We start from the raw sequence: 17122 nt of genomic DNA on the forward strand, positions 1-17122 counted from the left end.
AAATTTACAGATTTGACTTATGCATTGATAACTTTAAATTCAATAACTGGATCGTTAAAATTTAATATAAAACATGAGTTATGGAACGGAGTAAGTTTATATAACTTACTTATGAAATAAATCAATCCATCATCCTTTCTCTCTATATATACATATTATTTATTGATACATCATAATATTTTGCTCACATCTTAATTATATTACCATTATTTTGCTTTCAATTACTTAAAAAATTACGTAATCTTTTAATTTTCAATAAAGTTTAAATAAAAAAGTGTACTCTTAATTTTTAACAAATAAATAAATTTTTTATAAATTAAAATAATTAATTTAAAATAAAAATTTAAATATATTTTTTAGTCTCTTTAAATTGAGCGAGTTTTAATTTTGGTTTCTATAATTTTTTTTATCCTTTTATAGTTTATAAATATTCTATTTGATGTTTGTAAAATAATTAAATTTTAATTTTAATCTCTGAATTTTTTTTTTAATTTTAATTTTAATCTTATCACGTGTTTATTTCATTTTAGTCTCTAATTTTTTTTATAAACAAAAAAATTAGATGCCAAGACCGAAATCTTAACAATAAAAAAGTTTAAAAAACTAAAACTAAAAAACAACCAAAATTCAAATACTAAAATTAATAAAAGAAATTCTTCAAAAAACTAAAAACAAAATAAAAAAATTCTAAAAATAAAAGCATATTATTAATCCTTCACTCAATAAAAATAATATATTATAAATTTAAATATATTTTTAATCTTTCAAATTTTAGATAAATTTATTTTTAATCTCTTAAGTTTAAAATTAACATTTTTTAATTTCTATAATTTTAAAACATTTGTTTTAATATTTATATTGAAATTCAAATTTAAATAAAAATATTTTAAAAATAAAAGACCGAAAATAATAATTTTAAATTGTTATCTTAATTTTAAAAAACTAAATATGTAAAAACTAAAAATATATTGTAACTTTAGTTGGGAAGATGAGTCCAGAAATCAGAATATTAGATTGGACGGAACTCAAATACATATGCACTGGACCAACGTAAAAGGCCCAATTTCCACATCGGGTATATATGCCCCAAATATCTTCACCACATTTTCTCTCTTCACTCTCAGACTCAGTTTCCAGATTCTGAGAAGAGCGCCAAATTAGGGTTAGGGTTAGCATATTAGGGTTTAACGAACGGATCCTCCACTCTCTGCATCCATGGATCTGACAAAGAAGCGCAAAATCGACGAGAACGGCTTCAACGATTCCTCCGACCCTCTCAAACTCTCCCCCTCCGAGGCGCGCAAGCTCATCGACCGCTTCTCGCCGGACCAGCTACTCGATATTCTTCAGGACGCCGTCTCCCGCCACCCCGACGTCCTCGCCGCCGTGCGCGCCGCCGCCGACCCCGACGTCTCCCAGCGCAAGCTCTTCATCCGCGGCCTCGGCTGGGACACCACCACCGACGGCCTCCGCTCGCTCTTCTCCACCTTCGGCGACCTCGAGGAGGCCGTCGTCATCCTCGACAAGGCCACCGGCAAGTCCAAGGGCTACGGCTTCGTCACGTTCCGCCACGTCGACGGCGCGCTCCTCGCCCTCCGCGAGCCCAGCAAGCGCATCGACGGCCGCGTCACGGTCACGCAGCTCGCCGCCGCCGGGAACTCCGCGTCGAATGCCAACGCCGCCGACGTCGCGCTCCGGAAGATCTACGTGGCCAACGTGCCGCCGGACCTCCCCGCGGACAAGCTTCTTGCGCACTTTTCGGTCTATGGCGAGATCGAGGAGGGGCCTTTAGGGTTCGATAAGCAAACGGGGAAGTCGAAGGGTTTCGCTTTGTTTGTTTACAAGACTCCCGAAGGGGCTCAGGCTGCGTTGCTGGAGCCTGTGAAGACTGTTGAGGGGAGGCAGTTGAGTTGTAAATTGGCCATTACTGATGGCAAGCAGGGGAAGCGGGCTGGGCCCGATGGGCCCCAGGCCCATGGGAATGTTCAGCATGGGCATGGGGACGGTGTGGGGGCCGGAATGGGGATGGGCATGGGGATGCCGCCGAATGCCGGGTCTGGGCCTGGGCAGTATGGGCCTCCTGTGGGGGTGGGCTCTTATGGTGGGTTTGGTGGGCAGCCTCCCATGGGGAATCATCATCCCATGAATTCGTCGAATCCGGTGCCCGGGTCTATGGCGGGTGCTGGCGGTGGGTACGGTGGTGGAATGGGTGGGCCTTATGGTGGGTACGGTGGGCCGGGGTCGACGGGCTTTGGTGGGGCTGGTGGGATGGGAGGGGGTAGTGGAGGTGTAGGTGTTGGTGCTGGTGGTGGTGCTGGTGGAGGAATTGGTGGTGGTGCTGGTGCTGGTGGTGGGTCTTTGTATAGATTTCCGGGATCGGGTGGAATGCCTGGTGGTGGTGGAGGGTATCCGGATAGTGGAGGACACTATAGTTTATCAGCTTCGGGTGGGTACCAGAATCAACATCACCCTCCTTCTGGGGCTTCACCTGTGCCTAGGGTTCCGCCGGGTTCCATGTATCCCAATGTGCCTCCTTACTACTGAGGTAGTTTTATTGCCTTATACAGTTTATATGTTTTCTTTGTATTGTTAGTTATTGGCTTGATTTGTTTATTTGTTTTTGTGTGTGTGTTTGTATGGCCTGGTTATGTTGTTGCTTTGTGTTGTTTTACTTGGGTTGTGTATTGTGTCTGTTTTGTTACCTGCTTTTCAAGTTTGTTTTAGTTTTGGTGTTATTGGGTTTGTTGTAGGCTTTGTGGATGAGTTGGTTGTATGCAATGAGATCTACTAGTCCTTTGAAGTCAATTTAATTTGTTTCCCTGCTGTTTGTTGTTTTTGTTGATTGGTTGGTGTGTTTTTTTTTTACTTTTTCAGTAGTAATGGTCTTAGTTCCCTTGTCCCAATCTGTTGACCTTGTTGCTGGGATATTACAAAATATTAATTAGATTGAAATGAACATCCTCAATTGCTTGTGTTGTTGTTGGAGATCATGTAGCTGATATGTGGTTTTGTAAACCCGATCAATGAATGTTGTGATTCTCTGGTGCAATGCAAGCTTCATAAATCCTATATTGACGTTAGTGATCTTATGATGAGTTGTATGTTGATTAAATCCTTCTGGTGTGGAATTCAATCGAGACTATTAATTTCTTTTTTACTTTGATTTTTGTTTTATATTATTTTATTTTTAATTTGTAATTTGTTTAATGATCTGTTTTTATATAGTTTATTTTGTTCATACTTTGTCAAGACACTGTGTTCTTGGTTATGTACTGTACCAAATAACTTGGATTGTCTGATAAAGAGAAAAGGACAACAGTTAATGTGTTTAGTAATTAAGTATAAGGACTGTTTTCATAATTACAATGACCATTCATTCATTATATTAAATCTAGCTCTTTTAAAGAGTGTGAACTAATAAATATCAATGGATTTTGTCTTTATGCGAAGAGAAAGAGAAAGATCTTGTGTTGTTTTGGAATATAGTACAATATAAGTGTGTTCGTGTAGATAAATAGATGAGCTGGTTTCTTGTTTCATTTATTAATATTTGGGAGCTTGGAAAAGGGGGCTGGCAGTGATTTGGTAAAGCTCTGTTTCAAAATAACTTTTCTCAACAAACAACAGGGAGGCTTTATGCAGTTCTGTTGTGCTGGAAGGTTGTCACTGGGAACAATGTTTTGATTATTTTTCTGAGTACTACCTCTCGTTTTACTCTTTCTGTCAATTCTCTTTATGAATTATAGCTATACAATCCCAAATTACTTAGGGTGTTTTGGTGTCATTTGTGGAAACATGGGGTTAGTCGCCAACTTGTGAAAACTCTTGTACAGTGCTTATCCAGCATAGAATGTGTGTTGTGTATGTGTTTTGTTTTTGATTTGTAGAATGTAATTGTCGCTGACTTGAGAGTGACCTCTCTCTCTCTGATTTGATCATGTCTTATGTGATCTGTTATTGTGTTTTGTGCAGTTTTCTTGTACACTTGCTTTTTTCATTTTTTGTTTGTCTTCCCCTGCTTTTCTATCAAATTTCTTGTTTGTTTTACATTCCTCGTGTATGTGTTTTCAATTTTCCTTCATATCTTCATGGTTCTTGTGCATTTTAGTTTTTCATTCCTGAAATTATCTTGCAAATTGTATTGCTGGTTATATTTAACATTGTACTTATACATGAGCTGTTTGTTCATGTGGTTCCTGAGAAAGGGTGAGCAATGATTTGTTTATTTTTCTTTTGTCAGTTTGTCTTTGCCTTTACAATATAACAATGTACTTTGAATGATGGTTGTGAAATGATGAATTGAGCTGAATGGATGTTTGATTCAGGTGTATCGCTTATTGGGCGCAGATGCTTTGTGTGCCTCTGGTGATTGCGTGATTGCAGACTATGTGCTCTGGTGTAATGAATGTGTTAGCCTGTACTTTTACAGCCTCTTGACTTCATCTGCTGCTTTTTTAAGCCTTGATTCTAATGAATGTTACTAGTTAAAGCTATTGAGATAGACTAGTTATGTACTTTTAGCTGGATCATCTGAGCTGTTACAGCCTTTGTTTTAATTATATAGTTTTGGATTATGTTGAATTTTATTAGAGGAGTTTGTATTTAGTTACATTTTCCTTTGGTTAGTTTCAACAGTTGTTCAATGTTGTGGTTGTTTCGTTTTGCTTTGTGTATCAATATTTTCTAATGCAGTGTTATATCCTGATGATTTGATGCTGTGATCACCTAATAATTTTTTTTGTCCAATGTAAGTTTTGTTTTAACTTAAATGGTGGCAACAATTTTTAGTGGTAAATCAACTTTTCTCATCCAACAAGCAGTTTAACTAATCTAATATTTCTTACATTGGGGGTTGATATCGATTGTTTTGTCTCAGCATTTTGTAAGTATTGTCTGATATAAAGTAATTTGTCATATTGACTCTTTACTATCTAATGCTACGCATTGGGCAAGTCCTTGTGTCTTTGCAAAATAATTCTGACATTGGGAAGTGGTTATATCCTTTTATTGTGAAATGTAACACGTTGAGTTTAGTAATTTCTTTTAATATAGATTATTGGTGTTTTCACAACAATATATAAATATTTCTATTCTTCAATAACAATAGATTTTTATTCCTCTTTGTGAGGTTGTTTACATGGATCACTTGATGTCATTAGTTTAAAGCCAAATATCTAGTGACATTATTAATCATGAGATTCCCTTTTATAATTACCTGTAAATATCCTTCTTGTTCTTCTTTTCTCCCTTTTGACATGGCTAAAATCCATGCAGTATATTCTTCTCATCATTTCGTCCAGTGGTTTTTTCTCATGTCAAATCACCTTAGTTGATTTTCTCTTATCTTTTCCTCTACAGGTGTGAAACCAAAATCTCCTTGCATATAATCATTTCATATCCTGATCTTTTTTGCATTACTACACGGCTATCTTATTGTAACCAATTTTGCTATTCCCACTTTTATCTCGTTCATTTAAAGCGCAACATCTACTAGTAGAATATAATTATGATAAATTTCCCTTTGAGCTTGGTAGGTATTTTGCAGTAAAAAATAACCTCTTGTGCTATTCTCTATATTAACCACTCAGCTTTTATTTTGTTGCATTTTTACTACATCATTTTGTAATATTGATTTCAGATACTTAAAATTAAAACATGTGGTATGGCATCTCCAATCTTAAAATTATTGGCATGGTTGCACCTTAAATATTATATTTTAATTTATATTATTTAAAAATTACATTAATATACTTTTATTTTTTAATTTCTTTAAATTGAATTTATTCCATACCCTTAATCAATATTGGTTACTGGTATTGTACCTGTATTAATACACCATATGTGATATAAGTTCTGCAAGTGATTAAATCGTGATATTGTCCATTATCTATCCCATTTTTGTCTCTCCTATTTCTGAGGCATTTCCCTTATTGAGTCGTTACACCTGTGTTTAATTGTATCAGGCTCGTGCTATCTGAATTTATTGTCACCACTTAATGCCAAGTTTCACTAGATGGCTATTCACTGGCATGGATTGTTAATACTCTTGAACAGTACTAAAATTTATTTTGTAGTCCTCTTGCACCTTGAATACTGTGGATTATTGTCTTTTTTATTGTCTTGCCTTGAGTATGAGTCAAACCACCTTGTATGAGTTTACCCTTGTGGTGATGCCGGGCTGGTTTGTGATCATGATGCCAGGCTGGTTTGTGAGTGTGCTGTGAACTTGTAAACTTCAATGATTTGCTGTTGTTATTTACCATCAGATAGGATTTAGTTTGTTTTGTTGGATGATAAGGAGTCGTTTGTGTCTTCAGTGTTTTGGGCATGAGATGTTGATTGCTAATGTGGAGACTAGATGAGAAACATACTGTGTCTTGCACACTTTTACTTGAGGAAGGTTTTCTGTTTATCGATAAAGAAGCATGAGATTGTGATTGATGAGTAACTTTGCTTCTTTTTGCATTTTCTATTCTCTTTGTAGTACCCAATTCCTTTTGATATTTAGGGTTTGGAAAATATGCATTCTTTAAATCTTATGAGATGATAAAAGCCCAACCCAGTACCATAAACTACTGCCTTGCTGCGACGAAGTAAGAGGCAAGGCAGGCCGTGTCCAATTCCTTTCTGTTTTCTGTCCGCATCTTATACCCTTTCCTCTCCTATTTGTAGCATAATTTCACGGTTTTCGAATTGTATGATGCTTTGCTGCCTGAAGTATTATTTTTAATTGCGAGTATATATTCTAATAGGAATAGGAATATACTTTTCTACTCCAGATATCTCACCCTTATGGGTGATGTTTATGCTTTGTCGAATATTCTTTTTATGTAATTTGTGCTTCCTAGAGACCGTTACTTTATCAAAAATTGAGTTTTCTATACCCTTCGTAAGCATGTTAATATTAAAGCTGGATTTTTTTTTCTTTTCTCCAGATATCATTTTCTCTGTAGTTCTTTTGCATTATGATAATCATACTTGATATTCGCAATATACTTTTGACTATACGTTCTTCATTTGGATTTAATCCACAAAAGTGTAGCATCTAAATGAGAGTAAATAAGTGCTATTATTCTAATAACTGTCATTGACTGAATTTCTGGTAATATCTCGCTCCACTCCTCCGTGTTGGTCTGGTTCAACGGGAGCTTAAGATGTGCTGGAGTGTAACACTGAGTAATTAAGTAAGAAAGAAACAGTGGCCTCGTATCAGTCTTCAAACATGGTTTCCCATAGCAGAATTGAGAATTTGGTCTTGGAAGCTGATAGATGCATCATTTGTGTAATGGGTGTAATGATCTTTCAAAATACGACTTTAAAGCATGATGTTATGGTTGTATCTGTGCTGGCATGTAACAGCTCAGTCAGTTTTGTGGTGTCATCTAAAAAGAATGAATGTTCATTGTTAGATCGGGATTAGTTCATGATTTTTTCTTTTTAATTTGCATCAAGGATAATTGATGGTTGGATACTAATTATGAATGACATTCTTGACAACATCGATACTTCTATTATTCTATACTACTAATAATGACCAAAGATGATATCACTCTTCGTAACTGTCTATCATGTCTATTTTATTTATAAACATTTTTATCCTCAATTTGATTTTTTATTCAATTCTTTTTTAAGATTCAGTCACTACTTGTTAACGCCTTTTTTCTTCTTCTTTGTTAGTCATGACTGCCTATCTTTAATGTTATTTTATTTTTAATTTATGCAGAGAATCTGTGGTATATGGTTGTTTTGTTAATAGTGTAAATAACTTGATGTCAACTTCATGCTAGTTATTGGATATTGAAATAAAGTGAGTTCACTTTATAGTGTTTGGTTGGGGAGAAATATAGGGAGATTGTTAATTTTTTATTTTTTGTTCAACATGGAGGGGAAAGGAGACCAAAAATTCTTGCATCATTTAAATTTAGTCTCTAAATATGGATGGGATTTTGAGAGAGGGGAACGGCAGAGGATTTAATACGTTCTTTATGTAATAATGTTTAAAATAAATTTCATTTTAGTTTACAAATTAAAAATTTAAGGGTTCCTATATAAATTAGTTTTTAAAATATTTTGTAACTAAGAGAAGATTTTGTTATCCCTTTTTATTAAAATTTTTCAATTATTTTTTTAAACTTTTCTTCTTTTCAGTCATTAAAATTCTTCTCTACTTTTGAATCAAATAGACTCTGTAAGTGTAGATGCAGCTATAGTCATTAATTTAAAATTGTATTTTTGTTGATTCTTTTACTTGGTAAACATACTGTATTTAACGTGTTTATAACATACTTGCAAGGGTACACCATATTCAATAATATAAAATGAGATCTCACTTCTCTAAAGAGAATTTGTATTTTAAAGAATGAACTAAAATTATAGTTATTAATTAAAAAAATTAAGATGATGTTATAATTAATTTTATCACAAAATTTAATAATTATTTTATAATCAATAATTGGGAGTACATTTTATTTTTAAAAGTGTTTTTTTTTTCACTAAAAAAACGTCAAATCCTAAAGAGAGTTTATATTTATAATTCTTCATTTTAAATTTTATATTATTTAGTAAAACATGCAAGATTTTACAAATTTCTTAACTAATAAAAAGGATTGTTTCATAAAAGTAGACAAGAGCATATAAAATTATTTTACATATCCCACACATCTCACAATCACTTAACCTTTGGAGACTTGAACATTGGAAAAGCATACAAGGAAGCAGGTCTTGCCTCTGTTTTCCACAGCTTCAACAACTTTGTCTGCTTCACTCCCAACTTTTGAACACAAGATCTTACCTTTGACCTCCAACCTACCCTTCTCTTCCTCCTCCTCAATCTTCTCATTGGACTCCACTGTAATGTCAGAACAACAAATCCAGAATATTTTCTTCGACAAAACCTTACCTTTCTTATTCTTCTTCTTATTCTTTCCTTTCTCAAATTTGGTGGGTGCATGTTCAACTTCTATAACTGGCTCCTTAAAGGTCTCGTAACTCTCGTTTGAAGGAACAAGACTATACTCATTAAAATCTTTGTTTTTTGTATCCATTAGTTTCACCAACTAATATTTTTTTTTTGATGATAAAACTCAGCATAGAATTGTTTTCTTTAAATAGAAGGAAATTTCTTGTTGCTTAAGAAATTAATGCACTAAGTAAACTATTTTTACACGTACTATGTACTTCATTGCTAGCTCATTTTTTGACATTTTGGTTAGTTGATTGATAAGTTTTATATAACTTTTCGGTTAAGTATTGAACTTGATGTATATGACTAGTTTCCGTTTTGAACAAACTTGCAATAATATATATAATATTTGTTACGATTAAATTCAAAGAAATATGCATATGTACCTGGTTACGATTTTGTGATGCCAAATGCTGTTTTGAACAAATATAAAACATTATAAACCATTGGAGAAGCAAACGCGTAACTGCACAATTACGATTAACATCTTAAATAAAATTTTAGTAAGACTTTTTATAATATAAAGTATATTATCAATAGTTAAAATAATATTCCATCACAATATAAATTATTTATCATATATTTAAATTAGAAATTATATATTTAAAATATCTATTCATATAAATTTTAAATATAATATAATTTATATAATCAAATATAATATTATTTATATGTAATTATATAATGAATATTTAACTTTTATAATGCATAAGTTAAAATACTAATTTGAAAAAGATATTGTTAATTTCTTTTTCAACAATATCAAATTATCATTCTTTTATCTTTACTTGTATATTTGATATTTAATTTTCTTAACTAACAATGTCTTTTAATTTGTCATTTTTATTATATATTTAATAATAATTTATTATAAAATTTAATTATATAATTTATGTATTTAAAATATTTATGTATTATATTTATTATAAAAATGAGGTCTAACGGATCAACATCATGTCATTGTCTTTGCAAAATTAAAACTTTACCTAAAAGATGGTCATTGTCTTATAATAATTCTGAAAGCCTTAAACTTCAACTAGAGCTCTCAGCATTTGGATAGAAAATTTTGTGAGAAAAATTTCAAATTTACGTGAACTTAAAACATTATATTTCAACATGATTTATTTGGATATTAAATATAAATAATTTTTAAAATAATGAAATTTTTATAAAGAATACAAATTTCTGTGATAATTTTTTTTATTCAAATAACACCCAAAATAAAATAAAAAAAACTCTAATGAAACATAATATAAAGTTTTGTGTAACAAGAAAATTGAATTACTTCGTCTAAACAAGAAAGTTTGAAACAAAAATTTAAAAGAAAGCATTTTAAAAATAAAAGAAATTTGATTAAAGTAACTAAACTTTAATATATTATAAATTTATAATTTCCTTGAATTTTTCAAATCTCTTATTGAACACTAACAAATCTAAAAAGTTCTAAAAGAAGGGGTATAAAAACAAAAGAAAAAAATCTAGAAAACATGACCCTAGGACACCTTCGTGAGAACCAGTCCTTTACATCGTAAAAGATTAGGTGTTGCTAAGCTAAGCTCTCACTCATTCATCTTCCCATCTTCACAACTTCAACCAACATGCTTCACTCTAACTCACTGTAATCTCTCTCTCTCTCTCTCTCTCTCTTCAATTCATTTGGATTTAACACATCCCCATTTGTGTATGTGTGTAATTTCATTTTTTTGGGACCAAATATGTGCATAATTGAACATGTTTTGTGACATTTTCTAGCAAAGTTCTGAACTTTGAATTTCTTGTGTCAGTGTGAGAGCCATGTCCGTTTCATTTTCTCTCTCAACGCCCATTTCCAACACGGATTCACGCCTCCTCTTCACCAACATGGTGGATTGCACTTACCCTCCAACAACACTGCAAGTGTTTGCACTCTCCAAGTTAACCTTTGTTTGTTCCTCCCAAAGGGTTCTCCCCATTGAGGACCTGCTACTAAGTCCTGATGATTGGGACCCCTCAATTGTTAGTGTTGATTCTTCTGATTACTTTAACAATGGGAATGGGGAGGTTGGCCTTGGTGACTCTCTCAGTGAAGAGGTTCTCAAGGAGAGGATTAGGAGAATGAGAATTGGCATGGCAAACAAAGGAAAAGTGCCTTGGAACAAAGGAAGGAAGCACAGTGCAGGTAGTTTACATTTAAATTGACATTGATGTGTGTACCCAAGGTTTTAAATTGCAGTCGAAGTTTCTCTGGATTCATGATGTTGTTGGGAATTGCAGACAAATGCAACCACCATTATGGTCATGGACCCTAAAAGCCTTATGCTGTGTCTGATTTTGTGATTGTAGACTGCTTTTAAAACCTTGTTGTTAGTTAGATTTTTGTAAGTGATTGTGATTTTGGATACAATGCAGAGACCAGGGAGCTAATCAGGCAAAGAACTTTAGAGGCCTTGAGGGACCCCAAGGTGAAGTCAAGTAAGAGTCATTTGGTTTTTGTGTGTGTTTTTAGTTTTTGGTTTTTTTTCATCCTTTTGTGTTTTTTCAACATGACTTGCCTTGTTGTTGCCATGACTTTAATTGTTATGTTTTGGTTACGAGTTCCTTCCTCTCCTTATAACAAGTATTCAAATGCTTGTTGCCTTAGCCCTTAGGTAGTTCATTTCTCTTCATTTACTATCTAGTTAATATTTATTTTTCCGCTCTTTCCCCTTGACAATGTTTCAGGTAAGGAAGAAGATGGCTGAACATCCTCATTCTCACAGGTAAACATATATGTCAAACTGTTTTTCTGTATGCTTCCTCAAAGAAGAATGTAATCTCACACCATGGAAAATTGTAGTTTATTGATGGAAAACAAAATATCATGGATTTAATAAACAAGGATAGGATTATGATCTTAGACTCTTAGCTCTTGGGTGTTCATAATCTAGAAAAATTTCACCAAAAAAAACGTATTCCTTTTGTTGATTTAGAACGGGGGGAAGTATGGAGACAAGGAAGTAATTGAGATTAAAGACTTGGGTTTAGAGTTTAGACTTCAGACTTTTGATTTATGATACATATGGAAGTTTGTACTGTGCACCATTATAGCGGGATGGTATAGGCAATAAGGTTGTAAAAAATGGCGTATTATTATTATATGTTATTTGGATTAGAGAAATAAAAATGTTTACTACTTAGATTATAGGTCTATTTTAAGACATATGACAACTTTATTTGTAAGTTATTGCTGCTTGATTGACTAATTAATATATATATTCTCATTTGTCTGGCGATGTGAAGCCATTATACATGTTTACTCTAACTGCTGTCATACTTATATGTGGCTACTTCTATAAGTACTAAGTAATAATGTCAAAGAATTTTCTATGTTGTTCAATGAGATATTGATCATACTGCCTGTCTCATGAACCTGAAAGCTATTTTAAAGTATTTTTTTTGGTTCAAACTCAAATAATTTTTGCACTCATTTGCAGTGTTCAAAAAAATTTTTAGGTTGTGTTTAATCTTGTCTTTAGCATGAATATTAAATGAGTAGCATTGCCAATGCATTCTCTGGTTTTGATCATGTATCAAACTTCCTGCAGTGATCAAACCAAGGCAAAGATAAGTGATTCACTGAGGCGTGTTTGGCATGAGCGGCTGAAGTTCAAGCGGATGGCGGAGCAACTTCTGTTTTCATGGGCACTAAGCATAGCAAATGCAGCCAAGAAAGGAGGGAGTGGTCAGGAAGAGCTAGATTGGGATAGCTACAATCAAATAAAACAGCAGATGGAGCTCCATCAACTTCTACAGGCTGAGGAAAAGGGAAAAGAAAAGCTGATGGCAGCTACTAAAGTAAAGAATATCATTCAGTCATGGAAGGAAAACATAGCCAAAGCAGCTAAGAAAGGAGGGAGTGGGGAGCAAGAACTTGACTGGGATAGTTACAAAAAGATACAAGAAGAAATGGTTCGCCTTCGTCAACTTCAGCGTACTAATGAAAAAGAAAAGGAAAAAGAGATGGCGAGGGCAAAAGCAGAGAAAGAAGCACAGATAAAGGCAATTAAAAGGGTAATCCTCACTCAAAAGAGAAAAGATCATCAAGAGAGGGCTAAGGTTAAAGGGAAAATAAAAAGTCATCCCTGCAGCAATGCAAAGGAAGGCAAAGATTCCTTGGAAGTTACTCAAGAGTTCAAACTTGCGACTAAATTAACTAAGGTAGGATTTTATTGTTTCCTCATTTATTATCTGCTTATAAATGCTACACAGCAGAGCAATTGAGAATGAGAGTAGCATAAAATAAGTTTTGATAGACTGACTTTACTGAATAACCTATGTTCTACATTAAATTTTAACAAAACAACTATTGAATTAAAAATTCTTAATTTATAGATCAAGTTTACAAATTTTTAAAAACTTTGAAAGCATATGATACTTTGTTTTATAGATTCAAATCAATTTATAAAATATATTTATGATTATCCGTCAATTTCAATTAATGAAATGAGATATCAAATGACTTTCAAATTTAACAAAAATTTTGTACAGTTGTCTATACAATAAGAACTTTTAATTTAATGATTGAATTGTTGAAATTTATCATAGACAATGAGTTATTGAGTAGAATAATTCTAACAAAATGGAAATATATATGGACTAAAATGGAAATTGCTGTCAGGTGTGTGGACCAAATTTTTGAATGAACCTTTTTTTATATATTTTTTTTATTATGCCTCTTTGCTTCTAACGATGGTATATTTATCTTGTCTTTAGATTCACATAAGTAAGAAAATCAACAGTGACGTAGCTAAAGGAGAAATTTTTAATTCCATTTTGCCAACCCTCCATAAATTGGATTTAGAGCTTATCAAGAGAGAGAAAATGCAAAAAGAAGCATCACTTGCAGATCAGATCCAAGCTGCTAGAGACAGAAAGGGCAAACTCCACTGATCAGGAACCTTCTTCACATTATTTTTTCCATGCTACTTTATGTTCAAATTACTCATTTACTTGGATGTTCATATACGTATTATATGTTTCTGTGTAGAAACAATAGTTGATGATTTAGGTGTATGTAGAACAACTAAACAAGTTAACCACTACCGGTAGTTTGTTGGTTGTAGAATAGGAAACTTGTATGAATAATTGGAACTCGTGCTTTTACTTGACTTTGTCTCTCTTTCTGTGGAAAAAAAATCTTGATCTCTCTTTCTCCCTCTATTGTTATGTATATCATTTACCCCATTCAATGCGCGATTATCAATCTTTTCTTAAAATGAGTTTATTTATAAAGAAAAAATATATTTATACATAAAATTTATAGGTTGCTATCATAGTGCACTTTAAATTAAATCAAAGTAAAAACAGCTTCACTTAATTTTAGAAGCCTTGTACCACTTCATTACCTTGTGCCAATTTGCTTACTTAAGTTCATTGAGAGATAGGCTATCAACATACGGCTATATCTTTCCATAGCTGTATGCTCACCAATTGCCAAACTAATCCTTGAGATAGTTACTTTGTTTTTATATTTTAAACTTTGAGTACGCACTAAATATTTAGAGCCATCAAAAGTGAATTAATTTGAGTTAAGTTAGGATCTCTTTAGATAAGTATTCTATAAATATGTATAAGAGAAGAAAATAAGAATAATGAAAAATCATAAAAGTTAAAATTAACTTATGTATTAGTTATTTGTCGAAAATCTCATATTAATGTCTTCAAAATATTCCGTAGATTTTTGTATAAGTCAATTAAACTTAATGAAGGAATTTATTTAATTTTTTATTTTATTTTATTTTCTTAGATATGCTTCTATAGAAGTTTATTTAAACATATTTTCATTGAATCAATAAAGGGTGATAATGTTTTTTCAATATTTTTTTTAGTGAGACTCAAATATAATAAGTACAGAAAAGACAAACACTAGAAATTACGGGGGGAGGGAGAGGTTGAATAGTCTATATCTAATACTAATTTGTGAAGTAGTAAAATAAATGCTTTAGATCCAAGGGTGCAAACAAAGGAAAATAAAGGACACAAGATAATTTTATATTAATTTATTTTAACCACAAAAATTTCATTCTTTTTTATTAATTTATTTAAATTTTATTATCTTTTATAAAAATATAAATATTATTTCACAAGTCATTTTTTATTAATCTTAGTGTTATTCGATTTGCATCTTCAAGTAAATTACTTAAGTATTTTTTGAACAATAAAATCTTTTAAGTTTCGAACATCAAATATTCTTTAATACAACACTTCCAACTTCACTCCAACCAACTAATCAAATTACATGAAATTGAAATCATTGATACAAATGCCTTGCCAACCTAGGTCTAGCAATAGCAATCAATGGCTGAGCCTTAGGCATGGTCATCCCATAAACCTCTCTAGTATCAACATCTTGAGGATCCATCCCCTTGGGTGGGGCCCAATCAAAGCAATGAAAAAGCCTAGCCAAAGCCATCAAAACCAAATTCACCCCAAGAGGTGCACCTGGACATTTCCTTTTCCCCGCACTAAAGGGCAAAATCTTGAAGTCCAGCCCATGACTGATCTCAACTCGGGCCCCGTTATTGGGCCAGTGCCTCTCGGGCCTGAACTGGGCCACGCTGTCCCAGACCCTGGTGTTGCGGCCCAGCCCATGCGTGTTGATGAAGACACGTGTCTTGGCGGGGATGTGGTAGCCGTTGATGGTGGTGGCGCGAAGGGACTCGTGCGGAATGAGGAAGGGACCCGCGGGGTGCATGCGGAAGGTTTCGCGTACGACGCAGCGCAGGTAGTTAAGGTGGGGCAAGTCCGATTCTGAGACCATTCGATTTGGGCCCACGATTGTGTCGAGTTCTTGTTGGACCTTTTGGAGGACATTGGGGTGTTTGATTACCTCTGCCATGGCCCATTCGTTCGTAACTGCTGAAGTGTCTGTTGCAGCAGCTATCATGTCCTAATCAACATTTTCAATAGTCACTTTCACAATTCAACATAAATAATAACATGTTTAATCACACATTTTTATGATGCCACAAAAAGAGCATAAATAAAATTAAAAAAAAAATGTCAATACCTGAATCAAGGCTTTGATTTCTACATCATCCATGTGCTCTTTTCCATCTTCACCTGGCAAAGATAGTAAAACATCCACAAAATCCATGTCTCCATCACCCTCCTCTCTATTCCCCTTCTTCTTGTCTTTCCTAGCCTTTCTATGTTCTTCAATAATCTTGGAATGAAAATCATCCACTCTTTTCTCCACCTCCCTCATTTTCTTTTCACACCCATAAGGATCCACCCACCTCCAAATTGGCAAGTAATCACCCAAATATATCACACCCAAAAGCCAAAACAACTCATGGGTTATGTGCATGAACTCCATAGCCTCTTGTGGGCCTGAAGATTCAGACCCAAAATATTGTTTCCCCAACAACATTCTAGTGACATTGTTCATTGAAAAAGCCCCCAAAACCTCCCTCAAGTTAATGGGCTTTTCATCTTGGGCCCGGGCCCAAACATCCCTCACAAGGTGTTGGGCTTCCTCTAGACGGTGTCTTGAGAAGGACTCAAGCCTCTTTGTTGTTAACAAATGCTCCATGCAGATTCTTCTCATGCGTTTCCAATGGGGCCCTAGTGGGGCCAATGCTACATCACCACACCCATATGCTAAATGAACCGCAGCAAGAGTGTGAGGGCGAGAGGCAAAAACATCATCTTGGCAAACAAGAATTTCACGTATAATATTAGGATCATTGGTTGTGATGGCATCGATGTTGCCCAATTTTAGATAAACCAAGGGTCCATATTTGTCACATAGAGATGCCAAGTCTCTATGTGGAAGTTGCCCTAATTGGAGGAGGTTGCCAACAATGGGCCACCTTGGTGGGCCCGGAGGAAGGCCCATGTTCTTGTGAGAAGAAAGAGGCCTTCCCTTGAGCCAATGTAGAAAATTTTTAGAGGCTAGTGCTAATAGGAGTGAGATTGAGATAAACGTTGCCAAAACCATTTTCTAATGTCAAGTGTTTGGTCAAAACAAAACAAAACAAACTTGTTTGTTTAAAGGATTTCAAGCACACCCTTTGTTTCGAATGTTCTTGATTTGCATTTTGCTACCAAGCAATATTGAATGCTTGCCCTGTTTTCAATCATGATATGAACGTTTTTATATAATATTTAAGACTTATATGGTTGAAAGTAGTTTTCCTT

The 17122-nt window shown here is 34.0% G+C and overlaps 3 protein-coding genes across 4 annotated transcripts; 2 read left to right on the forward strand and 1 right to left on the reverse strand.

Annotated features, from left to right (window-relative positions):
• The first annotated feature begins 1066 nt into the window (after positions 1-1066).
• Positions 1067-7514, forward strand: LOC109806572 (RNA-binding (RRM/RBD/RNP motifs) family protein). 2 transcript variants are annotated; one of them, XM_029272853.2, is made up of 2 exons: positions 1067-2545; positions 7155-7514. In XM_029272853.2, exon 1 carries the CDS (start codon positions 1216-1218, stop codon positions 2542-2544), a length of 1329 nt encoding a protein of 442 aa, XP_029128686.1. In that variant the 5' UTR covers positions 1067-1215; the 3' UTR covers position 2545; positions 7155-7514. The 2 variants fall into 2 exon arrangements, with proteins under 2 accessions (XP_029128686.1, XP_020224610.1); XM_020369021.3 differs by lacking the exon at positions 7155-7514 and adding an exon at positions 4326-4708 and having other exon boundaries at positions 1070-2545.
• A 2909-nt stretch (positions 7515-10423) lies between these two features.
• LOC109806027 (histone-lysine N-methyltransferase, H3 lysine-79 specific-like protein) lies at positions 10424-14140 on the forward strand. Its single transcript, XM_020368362.3, has 6 exons — positions 10424-10580; positions 10747-11120; positions 11351-11403; positions 11663-11700; positions 12526-13138; positions 13694-14140. Exons 1-6 carry the CDS (start codon positions 10561-10563, stop codon positions 13868-13870), a joined length of 1275 nt encoding a protein of 424 aa, XP_020223951.1. The 5' UTR covers positions 10424-10560; the 3' UTR covers positions 13871-14140.
• Positions 14141-15168: 1028 nt separating this feature from the next.
• CYP703A2 (cytochrome P450, family 703, subfamily A, polypeptide 2) lies at positions 15169-16922 on the reverse strand. The gene is made up of 2 exons (XM_020368588.3): positions 15990-16922; positions 15169-15869 (listed from the first exon to the last, which is right to left on the reverse strand). Exons 1-2 carry the CDS (start codon positions 16920-16922, stop codon positions 15231-15233), a joined length of 1572 nt encoding a protein of 523 aa, XP_020224177.2. The 3' UTR covers positions 15169-15230.
• Positions 16923-17122: the final 200 nt, after the last annotated feature.

This window comes from Cajanus cajan, chromosome 8, assembly GCF_000230855.2.
Source record: "Cajanus cajan strain Asha chromosome 8, NIPB_CcT2T_4, whole genome shotgun sequence".
In the NCBI taxonomy this organism is placed as follows: domain Eukaryota; kingdom Viridiplantae; phylum Streptophyta; class Magnoliopsida; order Fabales; family Fabaceae; genus Cajanus; species Cajanus cajan.

Coding starts and splice junctions, on each gene's coding strand:
- LOC109806572 (XM_029272853.2), top strand. CDS start 1,216: ATGGATCTGACAAAGAAGCGCAAAATCGACGAGAACGGCTTCAACGAT.
- LOC109806027 (XM_020368362.3), top strand. CDS start 10,561: ATGCTTCACTCTAACTCACT. Junction 11,404..11,662: donor AGGCCTTGAGGGACCCCAAG/GTGAAGTCAAGT, acceptor ACAATGTTTCAG/GTAAGGAAGAAGATGGCTGA. Junction 13,139..13,693: donor TTGCGACTAAATTAACTAAG/GTAGGATTTTAT, acceptor TCTTGTCTTTAG/ATTCACATAAGTAAGAAAAT.
- CYP703A2 (XM_020368588.3), bottom strand. CDS start 16,922: ATGGTTTTGGCAACGTTTATCTCAATCTCACTCCTATTAGCACTAGCC. Junction 15,870..15,989: donor AAATCAAAGCCTTGATTCAG/GTATTGACATTT, acceptor AATGTTGATTAG/GACATGATAGCTGCTGCAAC.